We start from the raw sequence: 23,801 nt of genomic DNA, 5'->3' as shown, positions 1-23,801 counted from the left end.
GCCTGGGCGACAGAGCGAGACTCTGTCTCAAAAAAAAAAAAAAAAAAAAAAAAAAAAAGAGAAATATTCCACCTGCTTATGTTTTTATGGCATATCTACAGACAATTAACACTCACGCTGATTCATGGATTTCCTCCTGCCACCTCCCTGTGCTGCCAAGCTCACGAGCTGAGGGAGTAGAACCTACAATTTTAATGCTGTATTCTACGGAGACCACATGAAAAAAACAAAACTAAACTAAAGTCCACAGACACATCATGTAGTCCAAAGTCAAATATAAAGTTTTTTGCTTATCCATTTAGAATGTAAGTACTGCTCCCTCACCAACCAACTTTCTTAGAGTTAGAATTTAACGCCCTGTAACACAACTACAAATAATAGTAAAAGCCAAAGATTGTGTGGTATCTAGTTCTTGGGCAAGCCTACTTAAGCAGCTTGACCTTGTAAGTTTCATTCACACACAAAAATTATAAATACTTAAACCAGATGATCCTGGATGACAAGATAAAACAACTGTCATGTCCCACTCAAGAGTAAGAACTCATAAATTAGGGAAATCGAAATATTACACTAGGCACAAACTGCAAATCCTTGTCCTTCCATTCTAGGGATACTTAGTGTAAAACCTTAGCTATTTTGCATCAGAGAGGTGACACAATGCCTAATTAATGAATGAGAATCCTATATTTTATAAGATCTCCATTACCAAAGATTAAAATTATGATCATTTACTGCAATTTATTTATGTTGAACATCTTATTACCCAATAATGTTAGTTAAATGGAACAGATTATGAAAAATTAGCAATCTGTTTCAGAAAGTGCAAAACAGTCTTAGTCCTTACACAGACTGGCTTGGTTCAGATTTTCAATTCTAGGTTTGAATTCCGGAGGGACATTTAATAACAACAAAGCCAACCCCAAAGGAATTTGCTCTAATTTTTTCAATATATATGAAATAAAAAAACACAAAAACGGAATTATGAAATTACTATTCTGTGGATGGTGCATATACAAAACCTAAGCAATATCCGAGGTTTACTCAAGAGAAGTGAAGTTCAGAAGGACTGCAATTTACCTAATCTTATAGGACGTTTGAGTAGCAATCAGGGCAAGGAATTCCTCTCGAAATTTCAAAAACTTAATACGAAAAAATTACACATTGTCCCTGTAGTTATGAGCACCAAGAATCTGAATGCCCATTGGGAACTCTGCAATTCAGCAAGTCTTTGTAGCTACCAGAGTTCATCAGTATCTGGAACCTTATTTTACTCCAGCATCCAAATGACTTCTACTTAAAATCAATCTGAGACATTAACTCCGGAGCCAGATCCCACCTGCTCTGCCAGGGCTAAAGAGAGGGTCAGATACAGGGATACTAGCTTTGGCGTTAAACCTAAGCTCAGCGCAGGGTGTGTCCAGGTTGCCGTGGAGCCGGTCCTACAGCCCATTAGCGCGAGGCTACCCCTTGTTTCCTGGAGATGATGTCTCCCGTGACTCCTTCCCCGCGTGACAGGGCGCCCTGGCAGGAGGGACACCCCGCCCCCTCTTCTACCTCTTTCCGAGGAGGCCCCAAGACCGGACCCCAGACTGGGCCTCCAAGACGACCACCAGTCTGACGTCTGCTAAGCAGTGAGTGTAGCAGGGCTCTCGACCGCCACCTCCAGCCGCTGGGGGACGGTGAAAGGGATTCCCCGCCGGGGGCCGAATAGGAGGAGCCACGGGGGCCGGGCCCCTCCCCCAGCGGGCTTACCCTCCGCCGCCGCCTACTCGCTGCAGCCGCCCCGCTTCCTTGCGGAGCAGTCCGAAGCACTGCGTCCAGCAGCAGTTCCCCATCGCATGCCGCCCAGGCGCCGCCGCTCCTCCTCCTCCTCCCGCTCAATGCCCAAACCCAGGCCCGGCAGCCGCATCCGCACGGAACGAGCCGAAATGGGGTTCAAGGACCGAGGGCGGGCCGGCCACAGCCCGGCGGCGTGAGGGGACGGGGCGACGAAAGACGAGGCGCTAGGGAACAAAGGCAGTGTTTACTCCAGCGGCCGCAGAGCCACCGCTGCGCGAGGGAGGAGCACCGGGCTCAAGACTCTGGACTCCCTCGCCGTCCGCATGGCCCTTCTTGCCTCAGCTCCTAGCCCAGCGTGAGTGACCGCCTCCAGCTGCCGAAGGAGGCCAGTCCCCGCGAGCCGAGCACCCTGGCCCCGCCCCTAGCGCGCCCAGGCCCCTGCTCGCCGCCAACGCTGCCACACCCCCGGCCTCTCCCGCGCCCCAATTGGGCGCGCTACCTCGGTGCCCCGCCTTCTCCGGCGACCGGCCTGTGCGTCACTTCCGCTCGCTCCTGGTTCAGCCGCCTCTGCCTGCGAGACGGTTCAATTCCTGCGTGCGGACGTTTGTTTTGTTGGACCTTGACCTGACTAGGAAATTTCCCTCTCTCATTGCAGTTTCGGGCATCCTCGTCCGGAGCACGCTGGGCGTGGCATGGTTAAGGCTCAGCCTTCGAACTTTGTATCAAAGGCGTGTGAGGAGCCAGAGTCCCAGGCCGGAAGTCATAAGTGCGAAGGGGCGTTTCTCTGCACGTTGTGCTTAGTTTTTGTTAATATTGCACCATAAGCGAAAAATAGAGTCGGGAACTGATTGAGGTTACTTTGAACGCACCAAGATTTTTTTCCGGTCTCTGGTTTGTGTCTTAATTTCCATACTGTTAATGTTTTAGGGAAACGTAATAATGGTGCATTATTGGCCTCGTTTTGTTTGAAAATCAGATCTTCACATAATTTTGGGTTGGGTAGTTGGGGTTCAGAGGAAATTGGCAAGAGGGCTGGTATTTTTCGGGGACGCCAGCGTTGCCATTCCAAGCATGCTGCCCAGAACTGCTGTAGATGGGAAGAGAAAGCTGCTCTAATGTGTCCGCAGCCCTCTCAAGTGCTACCATATAACTCGCGTCTTGTTTGGCCTCAAGACAGTTGGCCTCACAATAGATATAAGATGTGGTTTAGTAGACACCTAGTCCAGTGGATAGGAGGATGCTCTCATGGACTGGACACATCAAGTTTTTAGCCTGTTTAATTAAACCTAGAAAAATTGTTACATTTTAGAAAGTTTTTATTGATGATAAAATGTTCTCTGAACTCATTTTCTTGCTTCTTTAAATACGTATCTGGTTTCAATCTTAGCACTGCTACTTACTAATGTTTATTTTATTTGGGTTTTAGTTGTTTTGTAATCAGAAGCATAGGATAACATTTGTCCCAATGGTCTGCTTTCAGTGAATGTTGGGATGACCGAATGACTTCCTAGTGAATGCATTTTCTTTTCTCCTTCCAACCCCTGAAATTAGACAAATGTATTAATGAAATAGTCATTAAAATTCAACTATAAATGTTTACAGAAACTGGTACATCTATCCTATGGAATATTTAGTAACAAATAGGAACACAGTATTGATGAACACACCCTGAAATGAATCTGTAGGAAATTATGGTTAAAGAAAAAGCCAATCTCAAATGCTTATATACTGTGTAATTCCATTATGTAACATCTCAGAATTGATAAATTTATGTAAGTGGACAACAGAATAATTGATTGCCATGGGTCAGGGAATGGAAATCCTGCATCTTGTCTATATTAATGTCAGTATTCTGGTTGTGATATTGCAATAGTTTTGTAACATGTCACCACTGGGGGAAACTAGATTAAAGATATACACGGTCATCTGTATATTATTTCTTAAAACTGCATGTGACACAGTTGTCTCAATATAAAAAGTTTGATTAAAAAATACAGCTATAGACTTGACAGAGCACTTCCTATAGGCATTCTATAAACCTTTATTAAAACTAAATCTCACTTAAAAATAATTTTTTTATAGTAAATCTGGTCTCTCAGTTAAGGATATGAATGATCCTCAGAAGCAATACAAATGAATAAGACATTTAAAAACTTCACTAAGCAAAATAATGCAAATTAAAATGCATGTTTTAGTCATTTGTATTGATTCACTTGTCAGGTTAACAAAGCTTTACAGTTAGAAATATTCAGTATTTGCAAGGATACAATGAAATGGTACTATTCTAAACTGCTGCAGATAATGAAACTCATTCTGAGAAATTATTCGGAAATACCAATACCAGAAACAAACTAAATGTTCAAAAATTGAAGGATGATTAAATTTGCTGGTGTATTCTTGTTATATAGACATAATAAATATATTTTTTAAAACAATAATATGGAAAAATGCTTGCTGAATAATGTGTGAAAAATCAGGATAGAAAATTATATGTATGTTCCAAATGATGTTTAAAACAAAACATATACATTCTTACATTCTTTCTTACACGTGTTTCTTGAAAATAAAGGCTGGATGGTAAATATCAAAATGCTAACAGTAATTATTTCAAGACTGTGAATGCTGGGAGCTTTATTGCTCTTCTCTATTTTCTCAATTTTGACAATTATTATTTAATACTTCTGTAATCAGAAAAAAATGTTTAAATCTGACCCTTCAGTAGAAAAGATTGATAACCAGTTCAATTAAAGTTTGATCACAAATGTAAGCATTTACAAATGCAGAATTTTGCCCCGCAGTTCAGCTAAAACCAGGTTCTTGTCACATGACAAGGAAAACTTAGACACGTGGACACATTGAAGGGTGAGTAGAGCAGGATTTTATTGGGCAAAAGGAAAAAGAGAAAAAACTCACCAAAGCGAGATAGAGTCCTGTTATCAGGCCCCCACCTCATAGACTGAATCCCAGGCTACTGCACAGGGACTGAAAAGGCACCTCACAGATTGAATCCCAAGCCACCACATAGGAACTGAAGAGGCCAGCCTCCTTCCCCTGCCCTGGTTCCACCCCATTCCCCCGCCCTGGTTCCACCCCATTCCCCCAGTGCACATATGGGCATGTTCACACAAGGCACTGGGCAGGTTCCCTCATCTGCACAAAAGCATCTGATGTAAACGCTTGTGGGGGCAGGTGGGAGATTTTTCTGGGGACCCCTTTTTGTCTGCCTAGGCATTTGGCTGTCTCCGAAAGTAACGATAACTTGAATATGGGTAGATTATAATAAATTCAGGGGAGCTACTTAATTTTTTTTCTACAAATGTATTAAATAAATTACCAAGCTAATCTTAAGAGGTTATTGGAATTTATCGTTGTCCAATTTTTCACCAAATTTGACATCAAGAATCTTCATGGTAAGTTTTAAGACTTTTTAAACATTCAGTTAAGTGATGATCTGCTTTTAGTTAAACAGAATTAGCAGGGAAAAAACCCGTAACTGGAATGGATGTTCGAGAGGCAGATAAACTTCATTTTATGGTTGAGAAAGAGTAGTCTTTGAGGAATTAAATGATTTGCTCAAGGTCATACAATGAATTAAAAGTATAATATGAAGAAAACTGAGGCCTCCTGACAGACTTGTGCCTTCTGCCATGCTTCAGTACTGCTTCCTCGACTCTTACATTTGGACATGGGTATAAAATCAGTAACGACCATAGTCACATGTATTCTGATAAGATTTATAAGTTTAATTCATCATTGCTAGAGAGTTCATTTAGAGCTGGGTGTGGTGGCACGTAACTGTAGTCCCAGCTACTCAGAAGGTGGAGGTAGGAGGATGATTTGAGCCCAGGAGTTTGCGTTCAGCCTGGGGAACATAGCAAGACCTCATCATTTCAAAAAGTTCATTTATATGACAGTTGGCTACGCAGAATATTTAACTTGTCAGTAAGATACACAAACACTTAGATTATCTACAGTGGGACCAAGCACAGTGGCTTACGCCTGTAATCCCAGAATTTTCGGAGGCTGAGGTGGGCAGATGGCTTGAGTCCAGGAGTTCGAGACCAGCCTTGGCAACATGGCAAGAGCCTGTCTCTACAAAAAATAGGTGTGGCGGCATGTGCCTGTATTCTCAGCTACTCAGGAGGCTGAGGTGGGAGAATTGCTTGAGCTCAGAAAGTCAAGGCTGCAATGAGCCGAGATCTAACCACTGCCCTCCAGCCTGGGTGACAAGCCAGACCTTGTCTCAAAAAAGAAAGACTATCTACAGTGATTACTGTCAGCTTGCTAGAGACATCCCACCTGCTTACAGGTAGCAGAACTTCACACCTTCTTCCCCATCCCTTTCAAAATTCTCTTGGGTACTAGGCTTAATACCTGGGTGACGAAATAATCTGCACAACAAATCCCTGTGATATGAGTTTATCTATATAACAAACCTGCACATGTATTCCTGAACCTAAAATACAAGTTAAAAAAAAACCCACAACATTTTCTTCTCTCAAGTATTTTATTCTGAAGTTGAAGGGAAAGATCTTTTCTCGTAGGTGCTCCGGAGTCCGTCAGGATGCAACGTGTACCCCTAATTGTCTTCTGGATTATGTGGTTCCAAATCTGAATCTCTTCTCTGCTCAGAACTTCTTCTCTATTGACTGCTAATCACTTTTTGTCATTTTGAGATCATTTGCTACTATTATGTTTGGTGTGGAGGTTATGTGGTCCCTGCAAAGGGAAGAATTCTGTGTTCTCCATTACGACATTGTTCCAAATATGGACACAAAGTCGTACTTTTAACTCACTGAGCGTAGTTTCAATTACCAAAATTTATACAGAGTACTAGATATGACTACTATAAAATGGAGATAATGAGATAAATTTTGCCTTCGTTGTTAGGATAAATGATTAAGCACTAAACAAAATTTGCCTTTGTTGTTAGGATGAATGATTAAGCACTATCAAGTACTTAGTATAATATGTTATAATTTCTATAATGTACTAAATAGGCTATACTATAATTATCTAAAATACCATAAATATAAATATTAGGTGTTATTATCCACAGACAGAAGGAAATTTTCATCAATATTACACTTTCCTTTGTAGCTACATTCCTGTCATCCAATACAAAATGCTAGTCTTTTAAAATTTCTGTCTCTTAAAACAGTCCTCGGGCACACTTCACACCACTACTTGAAATCAGGCTCCCAGAAAATGTGGCATAGGTAGAGGAAAAATTCCCCAACTCTCAGGCCTTGTCTGTCCCATGATTTGCCTCTTTCCCAGATGATTGTAAGTGAGAATATCCTCTGACTTAAAGGGAGACCTCACTCCCTACCAATTAGGAGTGTATTGTCCTGGGAACCCAAATGGAATAATTTCTTCTTAATACGACAAGCTAGTATCATTATTGTTCCTAAAGTCTTATTTATTCAGTCTTAAATAATACCATATGAAAGACCAATAAGCCAGTTCAGGTTTAAATTGAACCAGCCTCGACATTGCCTAATTCATTTGTACATATTTCCTTCCATTATAAGTGAGAATTTTGGTGCACCAAGTCTAGTTTCAGCTCCCACGTACTCAACAATGGCTTGAACAAGAGCACATTTACATAAGAATAAATAACATTTTGCAGACACATCACAGCTTAAATTAATAGTTAATGAACAAACATTTGTCCAAAAAAGTCCAAGACAACTAACACTTTATATATATAATGCAAACAACTTTTTACACTATCACGCAGAGTATTTTGGCTCTTTAAAATCACTTCTCTCAAATTTATTTCTCATGATGCTCTTTTACTTTACATTTGCATAACTAAATAGTTAAGTAGATCATTTGAGTAATTTTCCAAGAAAAAAGGCACAAAAAGATGTTCTTAAAGATAAAAGGGAAAGTTATTTAACTATTGGCTCAGTCACCAGCAACTCATTTTTTCTGGCCTTTGGATGTATGTGAGATGAGCTTCATTAGTTAGTAACACTGAGTACAATGCACACTAAGTAATTTGCTTCCCTCTTTGATCACCCAACACACACATTTCACAAAGACAGGGACGAGAGATAAATAGGAACAGTTACACGATTAATATGGAGTCCTTCCTCTAGGCAGAGTTTGTTCCAGATCTCTCTTGCCTAGTTGGAAACCACACTAGTAATTCGAACAAGGGAAATTTAATAATGGGAATCAGTAAGTAGGTCAGTGGTGGTTAATGCTAGAAGGAAAATCTAAGTCAAACAGATGTAGCTCCTGCAGGGAGTAGCAACCACCACTGGAACTGAAGAAAAGTGAACAAGGAAAGAATTTAGAAAGTTAGAGGAAGGCCCTACAAGCTAGATATTCAAGTTTCTGATAAGAGTTATGGATGCCATAGAAACATGCTGCCTGCCACTACGGTAAGGGAGAGAGCATAATAGAAGTTGCCTACCTATGAACTCCCTGTGTAGGCTAGGAAGCACTAGCCACTAAAGCAGGAGGGTTACGGCCACTGTGATAAACACTGCCAGGATTCCTTCCTGCTGATCCACTTGCCACTATATAAACAGAACAGAGGAAAAAGAATGCCACTTCTTCCACCCTTGCAGTGTCCCTGCAGCACCCTGTATTAGGAGATCCTAACATAGGATCAGCCAATGAACGAGAAGGGGTGTCTGCAGAGTCCAGTTCTAGAATAAAAAATCAGAGCAAAGAGGATAGATCATAACTGGCACACGTTTTAACATCCACCCTGGGACAAGAGACAAAGCCTTGGACCCACATAAAGGGAGGAGCCTGAGAAGTATACATAAAGCCAGAACCCTTAGAAAATCTCACTCCGGATAAAAGCCACCTAGTCTACTGGGAGATGAAAACAGAAATTTGTTACTACTTAATTTTTTTTTTCAATAGCTTTCGGGGGAAAGGTTATTACTATGGGTGTGATCTGAGTTGGAAAAAAAGGCCTGTCTTCTTTCTAGTTAAAAGAGTTGGAATTCACATTAACCTTAGGGTCTTGGAACCCCAGGCCAGAAATTAACATAAAAAGTCGTTTGGGGCCAGGCACGGTGGCTCACACCTGTAATCCCAGCACTTTGGGGGGCCAAGGCATGCGGATCACTTGAGGTCAGGAGTTCAAGACCAGCCTGGCCAACATGATGAAACCCCATTTCTACTAAAAATACAAAAACTAGCTGGGTGTGGTGGTGGGCGCCTATTAATTCCAGCTACTTGGTAGGCAGAGGCAGAGGCAGGAGAATGACTTGAACTCGGGAGGCAGAGCTGAGATCATACCATTGCACTCCAGCCTCGTGACAGAGTGAGACTCTGTCTCAAAAAAAAAAAAAAAAGAAAAAAAAGAAAAAGAAAAAGGAAAAAGAAAAAGAAAGTGGTTTGGGGCAGCAATGTCCTTGAGATTTCTTGGAAAGCAAAAAAGTTACTCTCGGTAGACATACCTTTTATCTAGGTTGTACAAGATTCCCACAGATATCAAGCCACACTGAAAATGAGCCTGCAATCACAAAATGCCATGACTGAGTATTGGCAGACATTAAGGAATAGCAGAAAAAAAACCCCAATTTATAAAATAAATACAGCAAAGAAATCAGATGGACACTATAAAATAAGCATGTTTACAATGATTGATGCCATAAAAAGCAAAGAAATACTAAAGAGCTATTAAAATGAAACAGAACTGGCCGGGTGTGGTGGCTCACCCCTGTAATCTCCGCACTTCGGCAGGCTGAGGAGGGAGGATCACGAGGTCAGGAGATCGAGACCATTCCTGCGAACACGGTGAAACCCTGTCTCTATTAAAAATACAAAAAATTAGCCAGGTGTGGTGGCGGGTGTCCGTAGTCCCAGCCACTCAGGAGGCTGAGGCAGGAGAATGGTGTGAACCCGGGACGCAGAGCTTGCAGTGAGCCCAGATTGCGCCACTGCACTCCAGCGTGGGCGACAGAGCGAGACTCTGTGCCCACTCCCACGCCACCCCTGCCAAAAAAAAAAAAAAAACTAATAAAAATACAGAGACACTGAAATTAAATAATTAATGGAGAGATTTCTCCTAATTTCTAATATGTAGAAGGGTGTTAAAGACACATGGTAACAAGAATAAAAACCCTAAAAAAACTAAAATATTTTTCTATGACATCAGTCAGGAAGTATGTCCAGAATTGGTGAGTTCTTGGTCTCACTGACTTCAAAGATGAAGCCGCAGACCCTCGCGGTGAGTGTTACAGTTATTAAAGATGGTGTGTCTGGAGTTTGTTCCTTCTGATGTTCAGACGTGTTAGAAGTTTATTCCTTCTGGTGGGTTCGTGGTCTCGCTGGCTTCAGGAGTGAAGCTGCACACCTTCGTGGTGAGTGTTAGAGCTTTTAATGCAGCTTGTCTGGAGCTGTTCATTTCTCCAATCCGGAGTTGTTCATTCCTCCTGACGGGTTCACAGTCTTGCTGGCCTCAGGAGTGAAGCTACAAACCTTCCTGGTGACTGTTACAGCTCATAAAGACAGTACAAACCCAAACAGACAGCAACTGCAACATTTAGTGCAAAGAGCAAAAGAACAAAGCTTCCACGTTGCGCAAAGGGACCCAAAAGGGTTACCGCTGGTGGTTCCCGGCAGCCTTCTTTTATTCCCTTATCTGGCCCCACCCACATCCTGCTGATTGGTCCATTTTACACAGAGCTGATTGGTCCATTTTACAGAGAGCTGATTGGTCCATTTTGACAGGGTGCTGATTGGTGCGTTTACAATCCCTGAGCTAGACACAGAGTGCTGATTGGTGCATTTACAATCCTCTAGCTAGACACAAAATTTCTCCAAGTCCCCACTAGATTAGCTAGACACAGAGCACTGATTGGTGCATTTACAAACCTTGAGCTAGACACAGGGTGGTGATTGGTGCATTTACAATCCTTTAGCTAGACACAAAAGTTTTCCAAGTCCCCACTAGATTAGCTAGACACAGAGCACTGATTGGTGCATTTACAAACCTTTAGCTAGACACAGGGTGCTGATTGGTGCATTTACAATCCTCTAGCTAGACATAAAAGTTCTCCAAGTCCTCACTGGACTCAGGAGCCCAGCTGGCTTCACCTAGTGGATCCCATGCCGGGGCCCAAGGGCGGAGCTGCCCGCCAGTCCCTCGCTGGGTGCCTGCGCTCCTCAGCCCTTCAGTGGTCGATGGGACTTGGCACCACGGAGCAGGGGGCAGCGCCTGTCAGGGAGGCTTGGGCCGCACGGGAGCCCAGGGCACAGGGGAGGCTCAGGCATGGCAGGCTGCCCCGCAGGGAGGCAACTGAGGCCTGGCGAGAATTCGAGCACGGTGCTGGCGGGCCAGCAGTGCTGGGGGACCCAATGCACCCTCCGCAGCTGCTGGCCCTGGTGCTAAGCCCCTCACTGCCTGGGGCCGGCAGCGCCCGCTGAGCGCCGGGCCTGCCGAGCGCGCCTACCTGGAACTCGCGCTGGCCTGCAGCCACGCGCAGCCCCGGTTCCCGCTCGCGTCTCTCCCTCCACACCTCACCGCAAGCTGAGGGGGCCGGCTTGGGCCTCGACCAGCCCAGGGAGGGGTTCCCACAGTGCAGCGGCGGGCTGAAGCACTCCTCAAGCGTGTCCAGAGCAGACACTGAGGCCGAGGAGGCGCTGAGAGTGAGTGAGGGCTGCTAACATGTTGTCACCTCTCAGAAGGAGCAATAAACAAAAGAAAGTCCTAATGAAAAGCAAATTACAAGGTGGTCAACTTAAGCCAACCGTATAAATAATTACCTTACATATAAATGGACTAAGCACACTTAGTTAAAAGGTAAGATTTTTTTTTTTTTCAGACAGGATAAAAAAAGACCAACTCTATGTTGTGCACAAGAGATTCACTCTTAATACAAAGACACAGATATGTTAAAAGTAAGGAAGGAAAAATATGTAACCATATAAACACTAATCATAATCATAGAGCTGGTATAATTTATTAATATCATACAAATTAAATGTCAGTATAAGCAGCATTACCAGTGATAAAGAGGGATGTTGTATTATGATAAAAAGCTGCACTAGTCAAGAAGACATAACAATTCTAAATGTTTGTGTAACTAATATTCAACTGAGAATCTAGTTGCCATGTTGGAGAGACTCTGTGGAGGAGAATGAAATGGGTTAGCCGACAGCTCCAGCTGAGCTCTCAGCTGGCAGCCAGGCCAAACTATAGGAGGTCATTTAAGCCTTCTAGTGTCCAAATTTTAGCTGGTACCATATGAACCGGAAGAATCACCTTGTCACTCAACAGGATTGTGAGAAATAATAAAATTGTTGTTTTAAGCCATTTTTTGGGGTGCTTTGTTATGCAGCAATAGATGATGGAAATAAAACTTAAATCTGAATTAGCAATAAAAGTATGTTATTTAATGATACAAAAGTAATAGCAAAAGGAGTCAGTAAAAAAAATTAAATTGGGGCCAGGCACAGTGGCTCACGCCTGTAATCCCAGCACTTTGGGAGGCCGAGGCAGGTGGATCATGAGATCAAGAGATTGAGACCATCTGGCCAAGATAGTGAAACCCCGTCTCTACTAAAAATACAAAAGTGAGCTGCGCATGGTGGTGCATGCCTGTAGTCCCAGCTACTCGGGAGGCTGAGGCAGAAGAATTACTTGAACCCCAGAGGGGGAGGTTGCAGTGAGCCGACACCGTGCCACTGCACTCCAGCCTGATGACAGAGCGAGACTGCATCTCAAAAAAAAAAAAAAATTAAATTGGTTGATTGGTTGCCTCTGATACATTAAACTATTTGCTCGTATTACCTTAATACAAATACAAAATTTTTAAGACAAAGAAGAGAACTTATGTGCTAATAAAAAAGCCTGAAGAAGTTACCCAGAATTTAGTATATGAAGATGAAAATAGCAGAGAGGAATTCCAGAAGAAGGAGCAATAAAGAATGGGGTATGGAAATATTCAAAGATATAATATTTCAAGTATCATTAACACTTGAGATATGAAACCTAAGATTATGAAATAGAATTCCTGAGGAAAATAAATAAAAAGAAATCTATATCTATATACATCATGTGAAAACTAAAAAGCATCCAAGTCAGAAGATCTCAAAAAGAAACAGAGAAGAGACATATTATATTTATAGGATGATGAACCCTCAACAGACTTCAACAGCAACAGTAAAAATCAGGACACCATGAAGTAATATATTCAAAGAGCTGAAAGAAAATAATACTTACCAGCCTGGGTAACGTGATGAAAACTCATCTTTACAAAAAATACAAAAATTAGCTGGGCCTGGTGGTGCACACCTGTAGTCCTAGCTACTAGGGAGGCTGAGGTGGGAAGATTGCTTGAGCCTGGGAGATGGAGGCTGCAGAGAACTGTGATAGTGCCACTACACTCCAGCTCTGGTGACACAGCAAGACCCTGTCTCCAAAAAAAAAAAAAAAAAAAAAAGAAGAAGAGAAAATAATACCTAACTATTGTTCAACAGTGACAGCAAAATAGAAAAATAGGTATCTGCTATCTACGGAATCACACAGCTATGGCATTTACTATGGTTAAGACATTGAAATCCTTTCCCACCGGTTGGTAGATAGCTGCTGCTCCAAGCCTTCTGGAGCATCCTTTTCTCATAATGTCAGCCACTAGCCTCTCCCATAGGACCCTCCCTCCCAGCTCTCAAAAATCCAACAACCGAAAGGTTGATGCTTGGCACATAAAGAGGCTTCCAGGACCTTGCGCCAGCCTTGTGGTTGGTGTCTCCTTTGATTGGCTAGGCCCTGCCCATCTGTCAAATCTGGCCTCCTAGCGAGCCCGCAAAGGACTGTCCTATTTCTTCTCTGAGTCTATCACCTGGCCCTGGGGGAAATGGGTGCTCTGTGCACCACTTGGAGTTTGTGCAGGTTCCTGCCAGCCTACAGGCCTGCAAGCCAAGTTGCTGTCTATCCGATGTGCTAGCTCTCATCAGACAATGTTCTCCTGGCCAAAATGAGCATCTATCTTACTGATAGCAGCACTTGTACCCTGTAGGCAAATGCTCAATACCAGGCTGGCTGCCTATCCAATGCTGTGGCCAACTGCTCCAGGTAACACTCCTTGGATTAATCTTTGAGTGGCCACCGTGGGAAATGTAATCTTCTTAGGACTTTGAGAAAGCCACGGAGAAACAGAAAAAACAGTTATCAGCCAGTAATGGAAAACCATTCAGGTAAACCTAACTAATATCTAAACTAATATAGATAGCTAAAATCAGTTTCTCTTGCTTGTAACCAAATACACTAATACACCCCATGCCTGTTGCTCCTCCAGTGTCTCATTTCCCAGGGAATGCTACCACTACTTACTGGCTGTGTGACCTCAGGCAAACTACTTAACTATTCAGTTCTTTAATTTCCTCATCTGTAAAGTGGGGATAATAAAGGAATCAACATGAAGCAATGTTGTGAGGATTAAACGGGTTACTATGTGTAAAACATGTAAAACAGTACCTGGCAGGTAGCATTACTATCTAAGTGTTGACTTTTAATATTGTGAGTCAATTATCAGTTTTAGGATCAGGCATCACTTTTTCAGGGAAGGCTCCTCTAACTTCCTGAAGTCAGAAACCTTTATTCTAGGCTCTTTCCCACCTTTTCTCATAGCACCAGTCACAGTCATAATTTTACATTGATTTATGTAATTGCTTTTCTTAACCTAGATATTGACTACACAGGTGTTCATTGTATTCTTTTACTTTAAGCTGTACATATATATTTTTAAATTTTTATCAGATTTTTACACATTTTACCAGGGAATAATTGACATACAATAAGCTGCTCATATTTAAAGTGGACACTTTTATAAGCTTTCAAATATGTATGACACTGAACCAATAGTCCCATAGACTGTTCTTTTGGATAAACATAGAAATTGACCATTTTGTTCTTAAAGCTTGAAACTCATATTTGTTTTATCTGAGTTCTTTCCTCAGGAAACAACTTTCAGGCCTCTCAAAAAAGCACCAAAGAACTGAAACTCATCAGATCACGGCAGCAGATGCAGGACCTCCTCACTCACCATGATTGGCCCTTCCTAGTTGTTGTTTTCTTACATATTGTTACATTTCTTCCCTGCTAATATAAATCGCTGGTTTTAGTTAGTCAGGGAGATGGATTTGAGACTGAGTCCCCATCTCCTCAGGTGCAACACCCAATTAAAGCCTTCTTCCTTGGCAACACTTGTCACAGTGATTGGCTTTTGTGCAGTGAGCAGCAAGACCTAGACCAAACCCCTGGTGTTTCAGTAATATGTATACATTTGTGAAAATATCACCACAATAAAGCCTATCAAAATTTTATTTCCTGTAGAGCTCAAAGCCTTTGGAAATATTTTTCTTGTTATTGGAGTACTTTTCCCAAATATAGTTTCAGACAAGATCTTTATGTGATGAATGTTCTGACACCTTGTGTGACTGAGAGTTTCTAGTTCAGTCACACACTGAGATAATAGTTTAGTTTTATGTAAAATTCTAGATTTAAAATTCTTTCAATTCTTTGAAAAGATTATTCCATGTTATTCTTGCATGCCAGTTTTATTATTGTATCTTTTATGTGATTATTTGACTCATGCCTTTATCCACAACTAGACTATAAACTCCATGAAGGCAGAAGTCATGTTGTTTTTGCTCAATCTTGTACCTGAGTATCCAGCACAGTGCCTAATAGGTGCTATTCACATTTGTTGAGGGCCAGGCATAGTGACTTATGCCTGTAATCCCGTGCTTTGGGAGACCAAAGCAGGAGAATCACTTGAGACCAGGAGTTCAGGGCTATAGTGAGCTATGATCGTGCCATTGCACTCCAGCCTAGGCAACTGAGCAAGAGCCTGTCTCTAAACAAACAACACATCATTGAATGAGAGTTAGTGTGAGGCAAGACTAGAAAGATATTTGGGATAATGTTTTGGATGGCCTTGACTGCCAGTTGGAAGAACTTATATTACATTTTGTAAGCAATAGATTTAGAGAAAGTTGTAAAATTGTGTAGTGACATAATTAGAGCAGCACTTTAGGAGGCTTTTCTGAGAACAGTATGTTGGATATATTGGAGTAGGGGAAACCAATTACAGTGCCACAGCAACAATGTAGAAGAGAAAAATGAAGGCATTAATTCAGATGCTGGGTATGGGAATTTGAAAGTGAAGACATATTTGAAACAGGACAGAACTTCACAAGGGTTGCTGAACCTGTCTAGATGATTTCTAAATTTCAGCTATGGATCAACAGAAATAGGGAATTTCAGGTAAGTTCTGAGTTAGGTTTTAAATGTCTTTTGTTTAACATGCTGTTGGAATATTCGTATCACGATAAACAGGAAAAAGCTGAAGATTTGTCTATAGAGCTCAGGACATAGGTCAAAACTAGAGAAATGGTCTATTTTTAAATAGGGCTGGTCAACTCTGTGTTCATGAGTATTAAGCCTACTGTCCACATTTGGATGGCACACAAGCTAAGACTGGTTTTTACACTTTCAAATGCTGGAGAAAAAAAGAAAAAACAAAAGAAAAATAATGTTTTGTGCTGCGTGAAAATTATATGAAATTAAAATTTTATCATTCCCAAATAATTATATTGGACCAAAGCAACGGTTATTCATTTTCTTAATGTCTATGTCTGCTTCTGTGCTACAAGAGCAGAGTTGAGAAGTTGCTTTAGAAACTGTATGACTTGCAAAGCCCAAAATATTTACAATCTGCCCTTTTACAGAAAACGTTTACCACTGTGTACATACATTGCTGAGTTGTCAACTGTCGTCATTCTTTTATAAGGCAATTTGGCCAGAAAGGAGAACAAAAAATAATAATAGCTGTATTAAAGTAACAAAATGATGGATTTTTCCCTTCCCAAATTCTTTCAAGTATTTTGATAAGACACGGATAGTTTTTTAAAAAAAATCTATTCAAGTATTTTAGGCGAAAGCAAATGAATTTACTGTTTGAAGAGTGAAATTCCAGGCCTATAATAAAAATTGGAAACTTTGTTAGGTCATACCAAGCAAAAGCTTATATAAGTAAAGCTGACTATAAAGTGTGTTGGGGAGCAAGAAACTAGATTCCACTTGTTCAGCCGTAGGGAGGAGCTGTGTCATAGATAGATCAGTCACTTCTGGTTAAGGGTTCAGGTGTGTGCTAGATTCAGAGGCACAGGAATTCAATTTATCCGTCTCCCAGGAGTTGACTTTTGAGCACAATTTTTCCCAATAAGAAAGGCCTGTTGGTATACCAAAGAGTTGTGTGGTAGGTATGAAGAGCAAATGGGCTGAGTTGAGGCTGTGAACAGTTGTCATTTAACTAGGATAGCTTCTTAATATAGGGACATGATTAATCTGACCAGAGAGCCTGAATTGGTTAATCACAATACCTTCTGCTATAGATAAAATAGATAAATATTGACAAATCATTGCTCTTTGGTTCTCACATTTTACACCCCATATTTATCATTATTCTTCAGTTATTGTAGAATGGCACTGTTGTAGACAATGATAAATATAAATAATAAACTATTCCTAAAGTTATCATTATATTTACTCTCTTTGATAAAATTAAGGAGCAGCATGGTCTTTTTGATGGAATTTGGAGAACACCCTAATATTATCAGTACCATTTGAAAAGTTAACTCAGAAAGTGACTTTTATTAATCTCTTTCTCTCTAAATTCTGAGGAGTTCATTATTTTTAGGAATTATGTGTTCAACTTATTGTGGGTACTTATTATATTTTGTGATGATTCTTTAGCTGCTTTGTCAAAAGGTGACAACTTTTTTCTTTCCCTTTAGCATGGTCAAATGACAGAGGTAAGGAATGTCACATCATAAAACATACAAATTTATAGGGTTTGAGGTATATGGATTTTTTTTTCAGTGTATAGAGTGACTTAAAATATACTACAATATTTTCTGTGGTAATTTTTTAGCACATATTTTCTGATAGAATATAAGATGGAAGCTGGAATGGCACAATAGTATGCTTTCCATTTCAGACATATCAAGTCTGAGGGGTCAATGAGAAACAATACGACAAAGTCCAGAAATCTACTGGAAATGTGAAACTACACTGTGGGTAAAGGTGAGGCCTACAGACACTAGAGTTGGAAGTCAGGGCAGAGCAGCAGATGAAGTCAATAAGAGAATATGTGGAAATGGAAGAGAGGCCATGTGGTGTGAAGGGAAGATATATAAAGTATCTGCCATAGTGCTTGGCATGTGCTGTGCACCTTATACATGGTGGATGCTAACAGTGGATCTGCAGTTGAGGAACACTGGGATTACATAAAGGAAAAGAAGCCAGTGAGAGTGACTGTAGCAACATTTTAGACTATAAGGTAAATATACAAAAATCAATTATATTTCTCTATGTACTAACAGTAAGCAGTTTAAAATAGAAAATTTAAAAATACTATTTACAAAAGAAACAAAAACCATGAAATACTTGGGATAACTCTAAATCAACTTCATTATTTTTCTCCTTTCATCTTCTATTTCTAATCCCATTCCCTCTCCTCCAGACACTAGAATTAATGCATGTAACATGTGCCTTTACAATATGCTCTCCTAATACTTATTTGGACATATATGTATCCTTGAAAAAATACACAGTGGTCTTCCTGTGTATTTAAGTTTTTTTATATATAATTAGTGTAATTCTGGCCTTTTGTAATTTGGCCAATGTGTTCAGACAATTAAAAACTTACAAAACAAACAAAGTAAAACGAGACACAACCCCAAGAAGTTCAGGAAGTAACTGACAATTACTATAGTGGAAGAAATAGACATATACTTGTTATTTTGTTTCTATTATACTCCCTGGAGGCATTTGTTTTACATTTTTGGGGGGGCATTAAAGCTGCTTAAAGAATTTTCTTTTTTAGTGCTATACTGAGAAGTAATGGCAATATAGTTTTTGTCTTTTGTTTTTTTGGTGGTTTTGTTTGTTTTTGTGTTTGTTTTGAGAGCTGGGATTCAGTTCTGAGGATTGGCTGCAGGAAGACAATGCAGAAATACTCATGGACATTTCCATGACATATTTAGGAAGAGCTGCCACCTGCGGGTAAAAAAATGAAATAAATGCACTGGGCCTTTTTTTTCTTTTTGAATGAATGGAATTCATTATCACTACTTATTTTTCTTTATTTAAAATAATCTTGCTCCCTCTTTCTCCTGCCAATTTATGAATCTTTCCTGCCTCTCCTTTTCTTAATTCCCAATTCTTTCACTTTTTCTTTGGAAGAACATCATTCTCCTCACCTCCTTCATTCAGTCTACCTTCTACTCCACCAAAGACACATATGACAAGATGTCTAAAATACAGTGATTAGATTTAGGGATTTAGTTTTAGTTTCAGTTTTCACACTTAGTATGTTAATAGCCCTAGGCTTTGTCACACATAAAACATTATCTTAGATTTTAGCCTCCAAACATTAGGAATATGCTTATTTGATTCTTTTTTTCTTGCTTTCATAGTTTTCTTTTAAGTCTTACATTCAGCTTTCAGAAGTATCACTTTAGAATGGATTCACTATAAGGTCATAAACTTCTTTTATCATTTCACTTAATCTCTGGGTTTTTCTCAAATTAAAGCTCTATCAATTCTTTCTTAAAGTTGTTTTTTTACTCAAGGCTATTTCTCTTTTGGTCTACAGTTAGATCACAGCTACCTGCATGAGGCTGCACTGACTGGATTTAAATATTCTAGTATTAGTTTCTATTACTTATTTTTAAGTGGAAATAGCTTAATTTCCAGTTAAAAATTTGTTCAAGACCTAAGAGAACTGTACTTTTACATTTGTATTGCTACATTTAAAATGAAGCAATATGTGTTAGTCACCCCTCGGTATGGTATGCTGACTAAAAAGTTGATTTCCGCATTTTAGTGGCTTAAAATAATAAACATTTACTTTTCATTCACAAAACAATCCACTATTAGGACACCCTCTTTCTTCTTGTAGCTGTACCAGCTAGAACATGTGTTGTTCAAGGTTGCCATTGCAAGGAAAAAGAGGGATAGAAAAAGGCAACTTAGTTCTTAACTCTTTTATCATTTATGTGACATTCATTACTACCACTTACATTTTATTGGCCAAAAATTGTCATAAGTCCCCAAAGGAAGGCTGTGAAATACACACAAGCACATGGATATGTGATGAGAATTAATAGTCTTTATCACAGTACTTTTCTTGTTAGTCTTTGACTTTTTCTCACAGAGAGTAATAATATATGAAATGGAGAAAAAATTTTGAAACAAAAGAATTACAATCCGATCATATAACTTTCAAAATTAGTAAAGTAAGATTCAGAGGCAAATTAATACATATATTAGGCTTATTTTTAAAGCATAAAGTATACTCATATGAATCAACTTATTTTAAAGGGATTTGTAGAGATTTTAAAATACATCCACAAATTCTGTGCCATTCCTCCCTTCTAAAGGTGGAGACTGATTCCTCTCTCTCTGAGTATGGGCTGCACTTAGGGACTCACTTCTAATGAATTGAGTGTGGTGGAAGTGATGATGTGAAGCTTCCAAGATGAGATCATAGAATGCTTTGTGGCCTGCTCCTTGCTCTCTCTTTCAGATCACTGGCCTGGGGGTGGGGCGGGAGCCAGGTGACAAGTTGGGAGGATACATGAAACAGCTCTATGTGCAATGAGGAACTGAGGCCTACTGCCAACAGCCATGCACGTGAGCCTTTGTAGAAATGGATCCTCCAGTTTCAATCAAGGCTGTGAATGCCTGCAGCTCTAGCAACCTCATGAGAGCTCCTGAGCCAGAGCCACCCAGCTAAGTGGCTCTTAAATTCCAGATTCACAGAAACTGAGATAATAAAATTTTTACTTTTAGTCACTATGATTTGGGGTAATCTGCTATGCAGCAGCAGATAACTAATTCAAGGTTATAAGAAAAGTCTATTTTATTGGCATAAACATTTTGAAACTGACCCAATAGTCCCATAGACCAGGGGTCCCCAGCCCCCATCCATGGCCTGTTGGGAACCGGGCTGCAAAGCAGGAGGTGAGCTACGAGTGAGCATTACCACCTGAGCTCCATCCCCTATCAGATCAGTAGCAGCATTAGATCCTCTTAGGAGTGTGAACCCTATTGTGAACTGTGGATGCCAGGGATCTAGGTTGCATGCTTCTTATGAGAATCTAATGCCTGATGATCTGAGGTGGAACAGTTTCATCCCACAACCATGGCCCTCACTGTCTGTGGAAAAATTGTCTTCCACGAAACCAGTCCCTGGTGCTAAAAATGTTGGAGACTGCTGCCATAGGTTGTTTTTTTCATAAACATAGAAATTAACTGTTCTGGTCTTAAAGCTTGAAACTTACATTTATTTTATCTGGGCTTCTTCCTCCAGAAGTCCTCTTAAAAAATGTGTCAAAGAACTGAAACTCACAAGATCACTGCATCCAGACAATGAGATGGCAGTCCCTTCATTCATTATGATCACTTCCTTACCCCTCCCTAGTTGCTGTTTTCTTATACATTGTTACATTTCTTTCCTGCTATATAAACCCCTAATTTTAGTTAGTCAGAGATGGATTTGAGATTGATCTCCCATCTCCTCAGCTGTAGCACCTGGTTAAAGCCTTCTTCCTTGGCAATAATTGTTGTCTCTGTGATTGGCTTTATGAGCTGTGAGCAGCAGGACCTAGACAGAATATCTGGTGTTTCAGCAACAATTTCCTATTGAATGCTAAACAAAAATATTTTAATTAACAACTTTTTTCTTTGTTTCGATACAGGGTCTTGCTCTGTTATCCAGGCTGGAGTGCAGTGGTACAATCATGGCTCACTGCAGCCTCAACCTCCCAGGCTCAAGTGATCCTCTGACTTCAGCCTCCCAGGTAGCTGGGACCACAGACTTTTGCCACCATGCCTGGCTAATTTACATTTTTTATTTGTTGTAGGGATCTCACTATTTTGCCCAGGCTGATCTTGAACTCCTGCACTCAAGCGATCCTCCCACCTCAACCTCCCAAAGTGCTGGGATTATAGGCGTGAGCCACCATGCCAGGCTTAATTAACACTTTAAAATGAAATTACATGAATATGCCATGTGTGTAGGGGAGGAAAAGAGAAATGAGGGGTTCAGCACCATTCAGTGATTTTATTGTCCTCTTATTATACTATATTAACAACCAAATAATTACGGAGAAAACCCCAGATAATTTAGATGTTTTCATTGAAATCTACCAATAAAACATAGAAATTTAATAACTGCTGTATATGCCCAACATTAAAAAAGGATTCCCATTTTTAAATTAGTCATAATAAGGTATAATTTATAGTAATTAAAATACAGACTTCTTGGTCAGTGTGTAAAGGAAGGAAATATGTTCATGGCTATGAGAAATCAGATTTTGATCATACATAAGCTGCTAGTTACTTGCTGTAATTAGTCTAATTTGATATTTAGGGTCAGATTGTTGTCAGTTTTTACTGCGTGGTAGTTCAGGCTTGGTGGTAAGATGTCTAAAAATGACCAGAACCACTGTCCTATTATAATGAAAATCTGTAAAATAATCAAATTTGTTTTTATTTATGTGTCACATTACCTTTCTTTTTGATAGATTTCAAAGTGAAACTTAAGAATTAGTATATCATGAAGATATTTTAAATATGGTCTGCATTGATTAGTTTTAGTATGCTATCAAGTAAGTAATATTAATAATAACATCATGAGCTCCCAAAGAATCAGCTCACAGGATTCTTGTACCCATGAGTCAATAAACTTGATCATATTGATACCCTGACCTTAGGCATGCAGCTCCTAATGAAATGAAAAAAAAAGATTATTGATATATAATTTACATACCCATATAATTCATGCCTTTAAAGTGTACAATTCAGTAGCTTTTAGTATATTCACAAGATTGCACAACCATCACCACAATCTAATTCCAGAACATTATCATCACCCCCCAAAGAAATCTGGTACCCTAGCAGTTACTCCTCATTCTTCCCTCCCCTCAGTCCCTGGCTACCCATAATCTATTTTCTGTCTCTGGACATTTTATATAAATGAAATTGTGCAATATGTGACCTTGTGTATCTGTGTATCTGGACTCTTTCACTTAGCATAATGTTTGCAAGGTTCATCCACATTGTAGCATGTATCAGTACTTCATTCCTTTTTTTTTTTTGGACACGGAGTCTTGCTCTGTTGCCCAGGCTGGAGTGCAGTAGTGCAATCTCGGCTCACTGCAAGCTCCACCTCTTGGGCTCACGCCATTCTCCTGCCTCAGCCTCCCAAGTAGCTGGGACTACAAGTGCCTGCCACTACGCCTGGCTAATTTTTTGTATTTTTAGTAGAGACAGGGTTTCACCATGTTAGCCAGGATGGTCTCAATCTCCTGACCTCGTGATCCTGTGTCCAGAAATGGTTCCTTCTGGTGGGTTCTTGGTCTCGATCTCCTGACCTTGTGATCCTGTGTCCAGAAATGGTTCCTTCCGGTGGGTTCTTGGTCTCGCTGACTTCAAGAATGAAGCCGTGGACCCTCGCGGTGAGTGTTACAGTTCTTAAAGATGGTGTGTCCAGAGTTTGTTCCTTCAGATGTTCAGATGTGTCTGGAGTTTCTTCCTTCCAGTGGGTTCATGGTCTCGCTGACTTCAGGTTGTCAGTGGCCTCAGTGCTTTCGGGCTATGCCCTTGTTTACACTGAAAACAAGGTGGTATTGGAGTGTTATAGGGTTACAGAGAAGACCTTCAATTATCAATTATAGGTTTTAAATTTACCCTGGCTTTTAAAGGAATGGGGTACACTGTTTTTTTCTTTACTATTTCCATTTCTCTTTCTCTTTGACTTCTTCGTCTCTCTTTTTCTCTCTTTCCTTCTCTCTTTGACTCTTCCTCTCTTTCCTTCTTCGACTTTCTCTCTCTCTGTCTCTTCCTCTGTCTCTCTCTTTGACTCCTTCTTTGTCTGTCTCTTCCTCTCTGTCTCCTTCTCTTTGTCTCTCTGTTTCTTCCTCTCTCTCTCATTCTCTGATTTTCTGTCTCTTTCTCTCTTTCCTTTCTGCTG

At 40.4% G+C, this 23,801-nt stretch overlaps 1 protein-coding gene across 3 annotated transcripts in view; it reads right to left on the bottom strand.

Annotated features, from left to right (window-relative positions):
• Positions 1-4,740, bottom strand: part of AP1AR (adaptor related protein complex 1 associated regulatory protein) — a 52,564-nt gene extending 47,824 nt beyond the window's left edge. For all 3 annotated transcript variants that reach the window (XR_010133462.1, XM_055385178.2, XM_004040291.5), the window contains exon 1: positions 1,753-4,740. Coding sequence is in view for 2 of the 3 variants with exons in the window: in XM_055385178.2 (XP_055241153.1) it covers positions 1,753-1,835 (83 nt within the window). In the remaining variant the exon portion in view is untranslated. The remainder of the gene's footprint in view (positions 1-1,752) is intronic.
• Positions 4,741-23,801: the final 19,061 nt, after the last annotated feature.

This window comes from Gorilla gorilla, chromosome 3, assembly GCF_029281585.2.
Source record: "Gorilla gorilla gorilla isolate KB3781 chromosome 3, NHGRI_mGorGor1-v2.1_pri, whole genome shotgun sequence".
Classification (NCBI taxonomy): Eukaryota; Metazoa; Chordata; class Mammalia; order Primates; family Hominidae; genus Gorilla; species Gorilla gorilla.
This window is presented reverse-complemented; position numbering and strand designations above follow the sequence as displayed.